The sequence below is a fragment of the Malus sylvestris genome, chromosome 15, assembly GCF_916048215.2.
Source record: "Malus sylvestris chromosome 15, drMalSylv7.2, whole genome shotgun sequence".
In the NCBI taxonomy this organism is placed as follows: Eukaryota; Viridiplantae; Streptophyta; class Magnoliopsida; order Rosales; family Rosaceae; genus Malus; species Malus sylvestris.
In genome coordinates this window covers 22,889,736-22,906,323 of record NC_062274.1, presented here as the reverse complement: position 1 = coordinate 22,906,323, position 16,588 = coordinate 22,889,736, and the positions used below count along the sequence as shown (strand labels likewise).

Below are 16,588 nucleotides of genomic sequence, written 5' to 3'. Positions count from 1 at the left end.
CAAAAGTTGGATGGCACAGCTAGGAATATAGAAACGTTCACGCAAAACGTGGCGCCACATAGGCTTACGACCGAGGTTTTGTTCATATCAAAAGGGCGCAAAAAAAAAACAAAAAAAAGGGAGAGGAGAGAGCTGGCAAAATGGTAGTTTTATGGTCGAAAATATAAGTTGGGATTTTCCTTTTGACCAAAAAGGATGGTGTGATTAGTTGTGATTAATGTGAAGTTTTTATCTTTTTCCCTGTTATTATCTACTAATCAATTTTGGTTGGTTTGTTACTTTGTTTAGTTTAAAAGTGCACAAACAATTTAGATCGTCGGTGATTAGTTGAGATCGTAAGTTGAATTCATTACATATTTATGTTTTTTAGAAGAAGTAGCTATGAAATCTTAGTAACATAAACAAAGGCTTGTATATTAGTTGATAAGTCTATTTCATCCAAAATCAACTTGTGTGCAGTTTGCCATATACGTGGGAAGATTGCGATCTCAACTAATCACCAACCTCAACTTATTGGCACTTACGAGTGAGTCAATAAGTCTATTACATCGGAAGTAAACTCCAGCGTTGCTTGGATATAGTACCAAGCAGTAAAGTAGTGAGATCCAAACATGAGAAATATCCGTATGCCAATAGTTAGCTGATAAGATTATTTCATCCGAAATCGACTCTTGTGGTTCTCGGGGACATTACCAGGTAATTGTTGAATCATTCTAAAAAAAAAAAAATGTTTAAAGTTTGAGGTAAATTGATGGGAGGAATTGGGGGTGGACATTTTCTCCATACAAGATATGTCAAATTCTATGTTTTTACCCCTGTCCTTCGGATCATTTGTTGTAAACTAGGTTTTGGTCAATTTTTTTTTATGTCTCCCACACATGTCCTAATCTCCATCGTAATTAGTTTTTCGTAAATTTATTAACTAGTTCACGTAATAATTAATATGTGCTTATCCAAACACTTATAATACTAAAAAATCACTCGTATTGAAATACTTATAATTTATGTCAACATTGGTGAGCGATATGTCAAGTTCATTACTCGAACACCTCGTTGTTTGATTATGATTATCTGAATTATACTACAAATACATGTGCCTAAAACTCCATGTATTATGCAATTTTCTAGTCATTGCATTGCATATTATTAACCACGAGTTGCAAAATGGCGTTTAATTAACTCAAAACATTCATTTACGTGTGCGACCAAATAAATCGTCACGTATCAAAACCCTTTATTGTTGCTACTAAAATAATGATTAGCTTAATCAAACTACGTAATCATGTTTGTCCACAAGCCTAACAGCTGTCTAAGAGTCATGAACCACACTATTCAATTTGCTTTTTATATTTTGGAACCTTTGATTTCGACCAAATAACGTATATGAGTTCCAGAAGATACACACTCATATAAATATAGTTGTACATTTGCAGCTTTTTTTATTCAATAATTTTAGAGTATTTGATTCTCTATGGTTTAGTTTGTTATCCTTTCTCCACTTGGTACACTAGCATCCCTCATTGGCCAAATTTTTTGCCCCGTGCTAAATCTACTTGCATTTGTAGGCTTTATTAGTTCTTCCCTTGATGGAATTGGAGTCAAAATATTGGTAGCACCCAATGTTATGGTTTTGTAACAAGTTTAGTCTACGTTTGGTTGGAAAGGTTAAAAGCACTTTCTTACAATCAGAAGCTTTTTGATACTCCATTCGAACATGAAAAATCACATGCATTATTAATAAAAATTTAGCATTTCTCTTATGCAAGCATTTATAATATAATAATTTATGAGTAGAAGTACTTACTATAAAAGCAATCTCAGATGTGCCCTTACTCTTTAATCTTGTTTGGTGTCTAAGACTAAACAGAATATGACCAATTCAAAAGGATTAACTATCTTTTCCTACTAGTGATGAGTTTAACGAGGGTGGAACTAGATTGATCAAATTGGACATTGTTCAACATATTGGGTACAAAGTTCCCCTCTCAAAGATGAGCGGACTCAATCTCAATCTTGTTCAATCGCAACCACCAAACGAGACGTGATTAAGCTCATTTTGGTAATGCTACATGCTATCCATGTATTCGTGTCTTCAACTCCGAAGGGCAATAACGAAACTTCCTTAATACCAAAAACTCAATTGTTACAACAAAATCTAATTCCTTGTCAAATCCTAATCTTATTGAATATGCTTTGATCTGATAGCAAAATCAAGTGTTAACTCACCAAAAATAATGAAATAAATCATGGGAATATATAGACCGGTATGGTTGACATTATTGCTTAATGAACATGAGAGGCAAGAAAAAATATAACCCCATTATTTGTATAGAATAATATCCAAATTTTGATTGAGTACATGATGCTTTATTCCTTCTCTTATTTGCACTTAAACCATGTAACTTGTACATAAAATAAAAGTGACAGGAACAATACCATATGGAAGGAACCTCAGCCTCCTAACAATATTAGTACAAATAATTGTGTCTTATTGATTGAGAAACCAATTGGATTTTCTTATATCGGACAACATATATTCCTGGAAATCTACATTTAGGAGAAGATGAGAGGGTTTAAATTTGGAACACAGTTAGTTGTCTTATTCACCATGGCAATCATCCGCTTTTCCGGACAAAAATATGTTTATTCTCACAGTTTTATTCCCGAAGTTTAAGCAATGATGTCGGCGAAACCAATGTTGCTGCAATATTGGTTGGATGCACTACCGATCATGTTCGGTACACGAAGAGGAGAGGAGAGGAGTGAATGACAATAATGACCTTTGAAACATGACATTTTACAAAATGAATATGTTAAAGTTGAACGTATTGAATTGTCTAATTTTCTTTTTCCCCAAGTATTGAATTGTCTAATCATTTTGGTTTTTTTTGTTTTTTTTTTTTTTTGTTTTGTTTTGTTTTTTTAACACAAACGATATTACATACCTAATTTTTTATATTTAGTTCTATAAATTTCTTAATGGTGGTACTCAAACGTTATTGAACTTTGCCCTGCATATTTTTTTTTTATTAAAAGTGAACAGTTGAGATTTAGTTATATTTCTATTAGTACGGTTGAGATTTAACTAATCTCACTTGCAAAACAAAAATATGTGTGAGAGAAATAAGAAAATACACGAAATCCAAATAATCCCTCTCGTTAATGTACATGGATAAAGCAAAATAACAGATAAAAGGCCTTAAACCTTAACCTACATACAAGTCTAAGTGCCCATCAAGACAACTCAAAAGTGCGTGAACTACATCACGTCCAAAAGACGATAAACCCCTGTTGCTTGGCAATCTGAGCTAACCAGCAGAACTTCTGCCTCGATGTAGCAACTGAACACCGAGTCTTGCCCTCGAGAAATTTTGATTGCTTCGATCGTATAGCTTTCTTTCCATTGACAACTCTTGTCGCTATCATATACACAACCATCATGTTTACAGGAGAACTGCTTCCTTATCTACGACATATTCTCTTAAGCAGCAAGGCAATTTTTTGCATCGCTTGATCAGTATGGGAGTCCCAGGGTGCCAAATAGGATCAAGAGACAACATCCCCAGCAAACAGAAAGTCACAAATCTTTTGCTCAACGGGTACAGCATCCTGAAACTCGCCATCAGCCTGCAGACTCTTCTTTTCCTTCCTATACATTTCAGCTTCACGAACTCTACCACATTTTTGGAGACCTGCTAACAACACATTGTATGTGCCCAAGAAAGGACGGAATCCCTCTCCTCGCATTGCTTCAAAAATTTGAAGTCCTTTATCAGCACTCCCAGCAGAGAAGTAAGCCCCAATCAAGGCAGTGTAAGTTGCAGTGCACCTGTGATCATCAGGTAGTAAATTAAAGATTTTTGCAGCACAAGGTGTCCTTCTAGCACGCCCAAGCCTATGTATCAGAAGTGCACTAAAGTATATTCCGAGAGAATATCCAGCCCTAATCATCTCCACAACAATCTCCACGACTTTTGGAAATGACTTTGATCTGATCAAAGCTCCTACCAAAGCAAGATATGCATTCCTCTCAAGGATTATACCCATTTTCATACTATATTCGAAAGCCAATAAAGCACCATCAAGTCTGCAATGTCCACAATTTACCTCAATGATGGTTGAGGTGATAGCAGAATCCAATCGTATTTTCTTTTCTCCATTTCCAGCAAGTAAGCGGTCTATGGCAACAAGATTTTCCTTATTCAAAAGAATCAGTACAAGCCCTTCATCAATTGTCACAAGAGCATCAGCGGCAGGTGTTCTAAACTCACTTGCCTCCTGATTGCCAGAGTCAACGAAAAAGTGAGGATGAACTTGCCTGAGCAGGGAATCACTCTCGCCAACAATTTTGAAAGTTCCAACTGCCTCTAGAAATACAGGGTAACGAAGGGCAAGGCGATTCTCTTTCATAAACAAAAGTATATGGTTCAGTGTCCATGTGTCTCCCGCTTTGCACAATTTCTGAACTAAAATATTGCAAGCCGCTTTATCAGGTTGTACTCCAGCGTCTTGCATTTTGCCGAAAATGTCAAGTGCCTCTTTGCATTTGCCTGAAACCCATCACAGATTCAGTACTTTATCTCTATTTTGGGAGGCGGGAGAGGAACATCACAAAGATGAGTCCGCATGCATCACCAAAAGTGCATATACGCATAGAAATCATAGCATGATGAGTCCATTTCTGAAACTGTTAATATGAAAGTCACATAAACATAATATTTTTTCTTAGGGTAATGCTAAGGAGACTAAATTTGTAGACTAAATTTAGTAAACTAAATGACATGAAAGTTGATGATTGAATTATTACTTAAGTGTTGATTAGCGTGCTTATTTCTTATTGGTGACACATCATTTAGTCTACAATTTTAGTCTACCTAGCATTACCCTTATTCCTAATACACCTAATCAAAGAATTGTATTTACACATCATCTTTAAGAGGGGGAATGGCAAGCAATCACAGGGTAGCAGCAACTTCATATCATAGCATAAATTATCGAAGAACAAAACCAATAACGGAAAACCTCATCTTCCTTTAGCAAACAACACACCGTGCGTAAACAAATAGAATAACCATATACACAAAATGGTAACTTTCAGTGTACATCCGCCCTTCCTAGCAAACAAAACATGCCCGACAGCAAAACGTCGAACAATCACCCATTCAGACATTATAACAAACACATAGAGCGCACTACCTGTGCGACAGAAAAAGCTACTCACCAGACCCAATCAGGTAGTCCATCAAAACAGTGTAAGTATGACAAGTTGGAGAACATCCACACTGAATCATTTCCCTGTATACGTCAGTAGCCTCCTTCACTCTGTTATCACCAAACAAAATCTTCATATAAGCAGTGTAAGAAACAACAGTGGGAGCACATCCCTGAGCTCTCATCTCCTCCCAAGTCTGCACAGCTCCATCGACATCTCCGGCATTCGAGAGCCAATGCATCAGAGAAGTGTAAGTAACGGCATCAATCTTGATCCCCTTTTCCTGCATTTGCTTGAAAACATGGGTCATTGACGAAACCCTCCTGGCTTCTCCGAAAATGTCCAGCATTGTCGTGTAGGTGAACTGGTCGTGCTTAAACCCTTTAAACCCAGCAACCCAGTTGAAAAAAAGCCACGATTTTTCCATCGGAGGGTGGGTTTTGAGCACCTGGCTCACAGTGTAAGAGTCCCATCTTATGGAAAGGTTCTGCAGTTGTTCTTTAGCGGAATCCCATGTCGAATATTTGAGGATTTTGTATATGTTTGTGATTGTTTCTCGCATGTAAGTCTTCGGGTCCAAAGGTTGTTGCTTTGAAGTGGATTTGGGATGGTTTTTTGTGTTCTTTCTGGGAATTCGATTGTTGGGTTTGTGGGGTTTGAGGAAATGGATGGATTTGGTGGAAAATTTTGGACATTGGTGATCGTGGACGGCAGTGCAAGCTGCAAGGCGCTTGAGAAATCCATGGAGGTTGTAGAAACTGCGCATGGGAGGAGCGATTCATTAACAATTATCACTGCGATCAGTCTTCGCGCTTTTTTGTGTCGCTAGTAGCAGATGAGATAGTGCCGTTTTGATACTGGTTTTATATTTGGGCCCAATTTGAATTACGGTGTTTTTTCCATTTTCTTTTATCTAGGATGTTCTTTTATCTACTTGAAGAGTTAGAAGTCAGACGAAGCAAGAGTGCACTGCTCTAACCAACTTAGACGAAACTCAATTTTGTCAGTTTGATTTAGGATTTAAACTTGCTTGATTAACGTATAATATTGCAAATGTGAGTTATGCCAGGGCAAATTGCGCCCATTCTTTGGGCTCGAGTTCAAATCCTTATTCTATTAGAGCAGCCAGCTTAGAATAATGCAATCATCAACAAACAAATAGAAGTTTAATTTCACGTATTGCAAATGGTTTCCTTGTACATCTTTTTCCCTTCTGCACACTGTTGTTTGTTCATGCATCAACATAGAAAACGATCATGGTTATCAGTAAATTTTTGAGTTTCAAGTTGCCTATATATTCATAACGTGTTAACAATACCAGTACCATTCTACCACTATTGATCTAATCAGAATATCATACAAACTAAAAGTATTGTTTAATCATCTACACACTTTGATGAATCGAGTAAACTAAGACATCCAACGTTCTGACTCGTCCGATGCTCATATTTTACCTTCGGCTGGTTAACTCGAATCTTGATCACAGTATCACTAACTATTTCAAAGAGAATCTAGTGCAATGAACAGAAATGTCGAAGGCGGTTGGTGTAATAAGGATTGGTCCTCACAAACACATATCATCTCAACACGTTTCAAAGATGGCAACCGAAGAAATCCGTTCACTTATAAGTTCTTAAATCCATTAACCATGTAACTGTTGAGAACCATAGAATAATCTGTCCCCAGAATTTCACAGATGAACTGATGTAATCAAATAAAGCAAAATCATGAAACAATTATCTTCGTTTCAACAGTGCACGATTTCTCAGCTTATTGACTAATAAAATCAAGTGTAACTTCAACCTTTTCATTATGCATCTACCATTTGGCCGTTGGACCCATTAGGCCGTCCAATATATATCAGACAGAAGATGGACGATCTTTATCTCTACCTATGTGATAGAGAATCAAGAAAAATATCTATTCTTAAGCTCATCTCATTTTGAGTATCAAATTAAGCAGGTACTGATTTGAATATGGATAGAGTGACGAAAGAGAGCTCCAAATTCCAGATAGTTATAATGCTTGCAGAGATTCCAGCCATGAAAGAATTTCTTTCATGTGCAAGGCACATGGCATCTTCCTTTCACTGTGGTGGGATCAACTGCACAACAGCGAAGAAAACCACTCTTGTGAGAGGGTGGCGCAGTGTTTGCACGCACAAACTATATGAATGTCTTAAAAGTGATCCCCTAGTAACCATCACATCCAAGTGTTCAGCTTTTAGCAGCTAAGTAAAGTCTATCAAGTTCTAGTGCATATTGCAATAACAAAACAGATGAGGTAGTAAGTAATCCTTTTGATTTGAGCTTTCTTTGAAATTTTAAACATAAAGTATAACCCTGCTTAACAATGTGACTCCTTCTATCCAAAAGATACAAGCAAAAATAAAACTGTGAACTCTACCTTTTGCCTTTAAGAAATGCTATATAGAATTCATTTGACCCAAGGTGCATCTGTTTCACTAATAGACCACCAGGAAGAAAACAGTGATCAGAAACACATACCGAAAGGGAACTTCATTGGTTGGGATGCCTAATTATTCTCTGTAAAATCACTGTCCTTGCCTTCCTTATATTCCGGCTACACTTATCAGCATGTTGGCTTAGATTATCAATGGTTTCCACGAACACATCAAGCTTTTTCTTGATCTCATCTATCACTAGCTTCACAGCTACGCCCTCTTCTCTAATAGCAAAATCAGCATTTTGCAGCAGCGATTCAATCCCAATTTCAAATTTGTCAACAAGCACTCGGATGCTGTCCAGGTCCTTCAATGTAACGAACGTTCCAATCTGCATTGAGCTGATTATCTCCCTCTGCCCTTTCAGTCCCCTCTCGTAGTTATTCCAAAGCATATTACACCATTTTCCAACTGAACCTATTGGAACAGCCAACGCTCCTGCCAAGGCCGTTACAAGTGGTGGTGCAGCAATGGCAGCTGCCACTACAGAGAAAACCAATACAGAGACGAATGTGGCAACAAAAATAACATTTGACACCCTCCTCCAAGCTTTCACTGATTTCAACTTCTTATCAAGTTTTCTCTTACGAAGTTGCAGTTTCTCAAACATTGATGCCTGATTCTTATAAACTGTCTGAAACAGTCTAAAGAACTCGTCCGTGAAAGGATCCCCAGCCGCCTTAAATGCCCTCAATTCTTTTAAGGTTCTCGCACACCCATTCCCATCTGCCCCAGCCCCTACTTCTTCCTCAAACTGCCTAACTGCAGCTTGAATTATCAGCTGGTTATTGAGCGCACGCTTAAGACACTGCTCGAGGGAAGTACAAAAGTCCAATGTTTGAAGACTGTTCTCAAAGTATTCCTCTACAAGAGAGAACATTTCTTTACTCTTCCATATATCCTTCTTGCATTCTAGAATCAACTTGACCACTTCCTGGTTCATGTCGAGCAAACAATCCGTAACCTCCTTGAGCGAGTCAAGGGATAGGGACCGAACTTCCAGCCCATCTGAAAACGAGTGAATGACACGGCTTGTCCGCTGCTGGAGATTGACATCAAACGATTGCAAGGCTGGATCAAGCTTACAGGCTGCCTCGTAGGAGCTCAAATCGGCAGTGTCCTGGGAATTGGTATTGCTTTCAAGGGTTTCATGTGGTTGTGGGGGTGATGGTGAGGGTGTTCCTGAGGCATCAACACCCTTGTTTTTACTGAATTTTCCTCCCATCATACGGGTGAAATTCCCAAAACCTAACTATGTTTGACTAGTAAAAAAGGTGATTAATTTTCCTCTTAACTCAAAGATCTAAAATCTAGCAAACGCTTTGAAAACGCAGCAAACCAAGTGCTCTCCAAGCTAACAAAGTGCTCTAAAATGGAATCGAATCCAATCGATGCGTAGGTTGAAGAACTGCAAAATTGACTCAAAAATTTGAGCTTTGGCTAGATACTAAGCAACCCCAGAGCTAAAATTTCCACTTGGTAAAGTAAAAGTAAAAACCCAGATGAAATTTCTGAACAAAGTATGAAACTTGATGGATTTTGCTTACCAGAAAATCAGCTTAAAACGCAAAGAAAAATAGGAACTTGGCAGATTTTATCTCTCACTTCAATCCTCCACACCCTCCAGAAAGTTGAAGATTTCCAAAACCCAAGCAAAATCCAACAGAAGGAGCCAAGCCACAGATAGAGGCTTTGCAAACCCCACAAGTCAATGGTGCAGAATAATGCAGGAGAAGTAGATGAAATGGGAAAAGGAAAGTGAGATGAAATTGGGAAAGTGGCTTCGTCATTCACGAAGGAGTGACATTTTTTTTTTTTTTTTGTTTGGTAAACGATATATTACTAATTTTAACTAGAATTTAAATGCTGAATGAGGTGACGGATTTTGACAGAAACTCTTTACTCTCTTTTTAATGTGTGAATTGTGTTTTTGTTTTGTGCATTAAAAATAGACAAAAGAACATTATTATTTGATGTCTATCAACCAAGTCGCTCTCCCTCACATATGGTCACATATGATGCAATGGTATTTAGCCTTTGTTTGAAAATTGGAACATTTGAGGTGGTCAAATTACCTGCTAACATTCTAATAACGCCATTTCACATAACAACCACTTTCCTTCCAATCTGAATTTAATTCATCGACTCCATTCCTAACGATGCAAAAAGAATTTTTGTGGAACAAATTTACTATTACTATAACATTTTGTTTAATTTATGTACAATATTTTGAATCGCGAAGCTACTATAATGGTGAACTTATTTTATGTATGTACCTACCATATGAAAATTTTGGATGTAAATAAAGAAAGTCTTTGGTGCAAACGGGACGTAAGGACCAAGACACAAAATGTAGGATCGAAAGGAAGGTGCGTGAGGTCGTAATGCAAATGGAGGAGTTTGGGTGAGCAAGGCCAACCAACTGACATGTTTCTTAATTTGGCGTCGAGACTCAAGTTGGATTTAAGATTATATGAACAAAACCAACGTCATGTTATTTCTGTCATCACGATTATGAAGTGGTTTTTGAAAAAATTTTAGAAAATTCATCTCGTGTCAAGAAACGCAAGAAACTCTTAACATTAACAAAATCAGCATCATTAACATTACCTGTGAATTGATTCCTTAAGAATTAGCTCCAAATTCGAATGGTTTTGCTGAACATGATTTCAAATAAATTGGAAGCATTTTGGAACGGTTGTGTGTATTATTGAGCAGTTGTGACTAAAAATGTATATATACATCACACAATGGGCAGGTAAAATTCCTCATAGCCTCTCCAAGCCGAGAAATAGTAGATAATCGTGGCTTGCTATCAGTTGTCCCCTTTATGGAAAAAAAAAATAGTAATCACCCAATGGGAGGTTGCAATTAAATTATTAACTGGTGATCGAACCCTTGCCAGCCCTTCTCCATCCAGAAACTCTCGTATGCAAATCACCCTAGTCGTCGGCCCCTTGCCATGGCTTGGGGCGGGTGGCAGCCCATCCCTATCTCCTCCACCTAGCTTCCCTTTCCATCCTTTCTTCCCTTAGTTTTTCCTTCTCCTCCCTTTTGTTCCACCGCCCTTTTCTTTCTCTTTGCGTTTCTTCACCTTTTTCCTTCCCCTATCCACGTTTTTTTTCCTTTTCTTCAACCATGTGGGCACTGCTCTCTCTTCCCTCCCTTAACGTTTTGTGCACTGCTTTCGGGCCACCATCCTAGATCCATTTTGTGCCCTTATCAATGCCTTCTCTTTGATTTGGGTCTGATTCGGGGTTTGTGTTGGTTTGGGGTTGTTGAAGGGTTGGAGCCACTTCCGTCATTCTTTCCTGGTGCTGAGATTTTCAATCGAATTTTTCCATTAACTTTTCTGGGGAACAGCTGCCTTCTGCGCCCAGATCTGGTGTTGCGCCACCTGGGTCGTACAAACTTTGAGGTTGCTCAACCTTGGGCTTAATAATCTGGCGTTGCACCGTTTGGGTCGACCTGTTTTGGAGACCGCACCACTTGAGATTTCCAGATCTGGACCCTCTGGTGTCTCTTCATCTGTTGTGGGACTTGTTGATGGTGCTGGTCATATTGGTGCCTGTCATTGCAGGTTGCCTTGTCTCCGAATCATCTTCTCCCTTCATCAGAATATGTCGGCTTGTGGTTCCCTTCTTGGATTTTTTTTCTTTTTTTTTTAGTTTCAAATTAGTTTAGTTTAATTTAGTTTATCTTAGTTTAATCATGTTGTCTTTTCTGGTAAACAACGTTGGCTCGATATAGTTTTCACATTGAGCGATGTGTATGTGGTCTCATCTACCTACGATGATTTTATGTGGTCTCGCTTCCGCAATGACTTTATGCGGCATCACTCTTCGGTGATGACCTTTTGCAGTTGCTGATACAAATCTGTTATATCTATCATTCTGTGACAGTTTTGTGTGGTGGCTTGTGAAGTTTTCGCACATGTGGCAGTCATTTAGAGGTTTTATTATTGTTGTCTTGCTTGAGTAAATTCACCTCCAGATCATTGTTCGGTGTGAAGTTTTCGCACATGTGGCAGTTGTTTAGAGGTTTTATACCCTATCAGTTATATGAGTATCAAACATTAAGTTGTCCAATACTACAACATACATACAATATAGAAAAAAAAGTTGTCTTTATATTGGATGACTTAACGTTTTCTGTTGTTTATTTTTTATAATTTCCATTCCAAAATGTTTATACTTTTGTAAGTCATTACATTCTTTATAAATCCACCAAATTCACATTGCATTTCAATAAAGGCATAATCGGATAAATGGTCCTCGTGGTGATAAGGTAATCGGAAGATAGCCCTCCTGGTAAAAAAATTAGGATTTAAACCCTCGTGGTGCAGTCCGTAAGAAAATTTAGTCCACAAGTGATTTTTCCGTTCGTTGTCCGTTAAATGCGGGGTAAAAATGTACTTTTGAAGTGTTCTTCTTCCTTGTCTCTCTGCGTTTTCTCGTCTAGCTGGGTTGTGATTTTGTTGGGGGAGTAAGCAATGGTAAAGGAGGAAGATCCAGCGCTTTTCTGCAATGGCTACTTTGCCCCTAGATCATTGCGAATTTGGGTTTTTTAGGATTTTTTTTTTTTCTTTTTTTTTTTTGTCAATAGGAATTCCATTAACAAACAGTAGGGAGGCAATGTGGAAAATACAACCTTCGCAAATGCACTAGATACATTGTGTGGTAACAATAAGTTGGTATGGAATAGAAGTCGCGAAGCTTATAAGAAATAGGGTTGGTTTGAGGACGATGTTCTCTCTGCTTTTAAGCGGTGGCCAACTTGTATGCTTATGTCGGGGCAGAAGCTAATGCAAATGATGGATTTTTTAGTGAATAAGATGGGATAGTCATCAGGAATGATTGCCAAGTACCCTGTGGTCATGAACTTGAGTTTGGAGATGAGACTTATCCCGAGGTGTTCGATTGTTAAAGTTTTGTTGTTGAAAGGTTTGATAAATGAGGACTTCAATTTGGGTTCGATGAAGAAGCATTTCTTGGAGACGTTTGTGAACAGATTCGCAATGATCCAGCGGCAAAGTAGCCACTGCAGAAAAGCGCAGCTGGATTTTCCTCCTTTACCATCGCTTACTCCCCCAGCAAAATCAAAACCCAGCTAGACGAGGAAATGCAGAGAGACAAGGAAGAAGAACACGTCAAAAGGACATTTTTACCCCGCATTTAACGGACAACTAACGGAAAAATCACTTGTGGACTAAATTTGCTAACGGACCATACCACGAGAGTTTAAATCCTAATTTTGTTACCACGAGAGCTATCTTCCGATAACCTTATTAGTTATTACTACGAGAATCATCTATCCGATTAGGCCTTCAATAAATTTTTAATGCTTTGTCTGCACTCTAAACTTTTTTACTACAATGTGTTAGATATTCTAATTACTAAATCAAATTATCACCATTCCATTTAACAAGAAAAAAAAATTCCAACATTATTCTTATCATTCACAGATGTGTGCTTCTCAAGCTTTGTTCTATACAAATTTTAATGCACCTGACACTCACTTCAGGATCATTGGCATTGATCAAATAAGGTGACCAAATTCTTATCATTGATCATTCAATACCTTCTCTCTTTGCTTAGTTTTTATTCACCCCTCTTAAGACTTATTAACTTTGATATGCTTCAAGTTATTCGTTGGTATAGAACCCACCTCAACTGCTTTCAAAATAATAAGATGCTCCTTTACATAATTATGTGAATTATTTAATTTTCAGAAGAACTTGATTTAAACTTTTTAATATTTACGCAGGCAAGGGAAAGGGAATTGATAAAGCAGAAAGCTTTAGAGAAAGCTAGAAAGCTTCAGGTAATAATCGTGAATGTATTTTGGGTTATTCTTCTTTTCATAGACTTGAAATGTAGTCCTTATTTTGTGGTTGAAGTTTTCCTAAAAGGTATGAAGATAGCTTTTTTTTTTTTTTTTGTCAATTTTCCTTCCTTTTTGGTTGATGGTGGCAATAATACATGTATAAAAAATTTAAAATAAAAAAAAGACTGCATGTTTCAGAGGAAAAAACACACTAGGGCACACTTGGAAATAGCTGGAGGTATTGGCAAACCTCACTTTGTATATACATGCTTTACAATTCGTGGAAAACCACATGAATCCTAAAAATGATAGTAGCAAATATGATGTATTGGAACTAATATTTTATTAACATCTTTCTTGCGGTGTTGGAGTTATGACAAGATGGGTGGTTTACCCTGGACAATGATTGTCTGCCCTCTTTTTTTCCATGTCATTCCATGCTTTCATGTTTGTGTGATTACGGTTAAGCCACGTCAATATTTTATATTACTATTTATTTTTGTCTTATTATATTTATAAAAAAAATTAATATAAAATGTCGACGTGGCTTAACCATGATCACACAAAACAGGAGGACATGGAAGGGCATGGAAAAAAGGAGGGCAGACAATCCTTGTCCGTTTACCCTTGGTGTGGGTTGGTGGTTGTTTTGTGTTACGATACTTAAAACTAATGGATTTGTTTCTACTCTTCTTCTTGAGTGATAGTTTAGTTAATTTCTTATTACTTTCTTACAGGTTACATACATATGGTTTATACGAAATAAAAGTTTCTGGTGATGGGAATTATCAGGTATCTGCAATAAAGAGAATGCAAAGTAATAGGTTCGTCATCTTTTGATTTATATTAATTTCTTTGGTATGTGCAATAATGAGAATGCAAAATAACAGTTCCCATTTCTTATTGTTTCGCAAATTAATAATTATGCTATTGATTATATTTTATTGTGTTAATGTGTAGCATAATACAGTGAGAGTGAAGAATGAATAATGGTAAGATTTTCAAGCTATCCAAGGGCTTTAGTGCTTTAGTATAACAAAATGTTTCGACATTTTAAACTTTTTTTTCCTATTTATTTTTAAATTTTTTTGGCCTCTCGAATATATTTTGTGCATTAGTTTTACATTTTGGCTTTAATCTCATTAGTTTGATTCTAATTCAATAAATTTGTTTAACAACCAGTTTTCTTTTAGAAAAAGAATTGGCATTTGAATAAAAGTTGTAGTCTTGCTTGATGATATTACTAGGATGTCTGTTTGCATTTCTTTAAAAAAAAAAAATTGAGTAAGATGTTATTAGTGAAAAAGGTGTGGTTTAGAGTGGACACCCTTTTCTTTCTACCAATGGAGTTATCATTTCATGTCTACTTTACATCCTTTACAGTTTTTTTTTTTTTTTTTTTTTTTTTTTGAGGGAAACATCCTTTACAGATATCTATTAGAAAAAAAAACTTAGAGTACTTGAATCTAATGAAAAACGTGATACATAACTGAGCGCAATAGCATTATAGGTTTCATATAACCACCTTATTTAGGAGTGCATTTTTGCTCACCATCATTTAGTGTGGTGTATGCTCACCACCTTATTTATCATCATTAGATGAATTTGAATTTTGAGATTTGTGCTTATATACTATACGAATCTTGAAATTCAAACTCATCTAACAATGATAAATAGTGTGGTGAGCATACACCACACTAAATGGTGGTGAGCAAACATACTCCCCCCTATTTAGTGTTAAAAAGTTTTGTTGTTGTTATTGTTGTTTTGTCAAACGATAAATTTTATTAGATTAGATGTTATAAATTTCTTCATATCTAAATTCATTGCATCTTTTATTTATTTCTTCTTTTGCCTAGGCTGCTTTCTTGGCAATCAAGAATACTACAGGGAAACTTTGACATTCCAGTGAACAACTTTTATCATCTGTTATCAATGTAAATCAAACAATACTTTTTGATACCTTTTTGCATGTATTTCACAATCTTTGATATACAAGTACTACTATTGAATCAAAAGCCACATAAACTACTTAAATAAACACACATCTAATCTTTTTGCCATCCACATAAAAACTAATCTATGATCTTTTGTATGTGATCTGTATCAATCAAATTTTTTTATATGTGAAAATCTTCTTAATGCTGTCAATATAAACAATATTAATCTTTTATATTTTGTATACACAATCTTTCATACAATTTTTTAGCCCGCAACAACGCGCGAGTATTAATTGCTAGTTAAATTCTAAAGTACAACAAAGGTGTCTTTAGTTTTGCCTGTAAGCAATGTAGTTCGCCAGAGCAATCAACCGTGCAGCCTTTTCGGGATCGAAACCAGCGAGCTGTTCCTTGGCATCCTTGTTCAGTTTCTCAGCAAACTCACTGGATTTTTCATTCCCCAATAGCTTCGGATAAGTCACCTTATCCGCCACCAAATCCTTCCCCGCCATTTTTCCCAATTCCTGGGACGATTTGGTGACATCGAGGATGTCGTCGACAACCTGAAACAACAATCCAATGTACCTTGCGAAAGTCCGCTGCTTTTCGATTTCGGAATCCGACCCACCTCCCAGAATCGACCCCAGAACCACCGAGCACTCCAACAACGGCGCCGTCTTGTGGAGGTGGATATATTCGAGCTGTTCGATTCCCAAATCGGACAACCCCTCTGAGTTTTTATCCACCACTTGCCCTGCCACGAGCCCTTCGAACCCAATTGACTTGGCCAATTCCCCGACCGCCCTGATGATTCGGGTCGGCGAGACGCCTACGGTGGACCCGGCGATGTGCTCGAAAGCGAAGGCCAAGAGCGCGTCGTCGGCTAAGACGGCAACGTCCTCGCCGAACACCTTGTGGTTGGTGGGTTTTCCACGGCGGAGGTCGTCATTGTCAATACACGGCAAGTCGTCGTGGATCAACGTCATGGTGTGGATCATCTCCACGGCGCAGGCCGCTGGCATGGCCATGGATTCCGACCCACCAAGAAGCTCGCACGCAGTGAGGCAGAGGACAGGTCAGACCCGCTTGCCGCCGGCGAGAAGGGAATACTGCATGGCCTTAGGGGTGGGCACTTGAACCCGAAAA

At 37.6% G+C, this 16,588-nt stretch overlaps 3 protein-coding genes across 4 annotated transcripts; all 3 read right to left on the bottom strand.

Annotated features, from left to right (window-relative positions):
- Positions 1-3,124: 3,124 nt before the first annotated feature.
- LOC126604175 (pentatricopeptide repeat-containing protein At2g01390) lies at positions 3,125-6,678 on the bottom strand. Its single transcript, XM_050271322.1, has 2 exons — positions 5,222-6,678; positions 3,125-4,550 (listed from the first exon to the last, which is right to left on the bottom strand). The coding sequence occupies exons 1-2, from the start codon at positions 5,976-5,978 to the stop codon at positions 3,547-3,549; spliced, it is 1,761 nt and encodes a 586-aa protein (XP_050127279.1). The 5' UTR covers positions 5,979-6,678; the 3' UTR covers positions 3,125-3,546.
- A 152-nt stretch (positions 6,679-6,830) lies between these two features.
- LOC126604176 (UPF0496 protein At4g34320-like) lies at positions 6,831-9,470 on the bottom strand. 2 transcript variants are annotated; one of them, XM_050271325.1, is made up of 3 exons: positions 9,224-9,470; positions 7,720-9,084; positions 6,831-7,316 (listed from the first exon to the last, which is right to left on the bottom strand). In XM_050271325.1, exon 2 carries the CDS (start codon positions 8,902-8,904, stop codon positions 7,732-7,734), a length of 1,173 nt encoding a protein of 390 aa, XP_050127282.1. In that variant the 5' UTR covers positions 8,905-9,084; positions 9,224-9,470; the 3' UTR covers positions 6,831-7,316; positions 7,720-7,731. The 2 variants fall into 2 exon arrangements, with proteins under 2 accessions (XP_050127282.1, XP_050127281.1); XM_050271324.1 differs by having other exon boundaries at positions 7,720-9,470.
- Positions 9,471-15,637: 6,167 nt separating this feature from the next.
- LOC126602815 (geranylgeranyl pyrophosphate synthase, chloroplastic-like) lies at positions 15,638-16,470 on the bottom strand. The gene is made up of 2 exons (XM_050269670.1): positions 15,823-16,470; positions 15,638-15,781 (listed from the first exon to the last, which is right to left on the bottom strand). Exons 1-2 carry the CDS (start codon positions 16,468-16,470, stop codon positions 15,743-15,745), a joined length of 687 nt encoding a protein of 228 aa, XP_050125627.1. The 3' UTR covers positions 15,638-15,742.
- Between the last annotated feature and the right edge of the window lie 118 nt (positions 16,471-16,588).

What these genes read in the sequence shown, in the direction of transcription:
- LOC126604175 (XM_050271322.1), bottom strand. Translation starts at nt 5,978, where the DNA reads ATGCGCAGTTTCTACAACCTCCATGGATTTCTCAAGCGCCTTGCAGCT. An exon ending in GGACTACCTGATTGGGTCTG is followed by an intron (nt 4,551 to 5,221) that starts GTGAGTAGCTTT and finishes GATGGGTTTCAG; the next exon opens with GCAAATGCAAAGAGGCACTT.
- LOC126604176 (XM_050271324.1), bottom strand. Translation starts at nt 8,904, where the DNA reads ATGATGGGAGGAAAATTCAGTAAAAACAAGGGTGTTGATGCCTCAGGA.
- LOC126602815 (XM_050269670.1), bottom strand. Translation starts at nt 16,470, where the DNA reads ATGGCCATGCCAGCGGCCTGCGCCGTGGAGATGATCCACACCATGACG. An exon ending in CTGGTTTCGATCCCGAAAAG is followed by an intron (nt 15,782 to 15,822) that starts GCTGCACGGTTG and finishes CATTGCTTACAG; the next exon opens with GCAAAACTAAAGACACCTTT.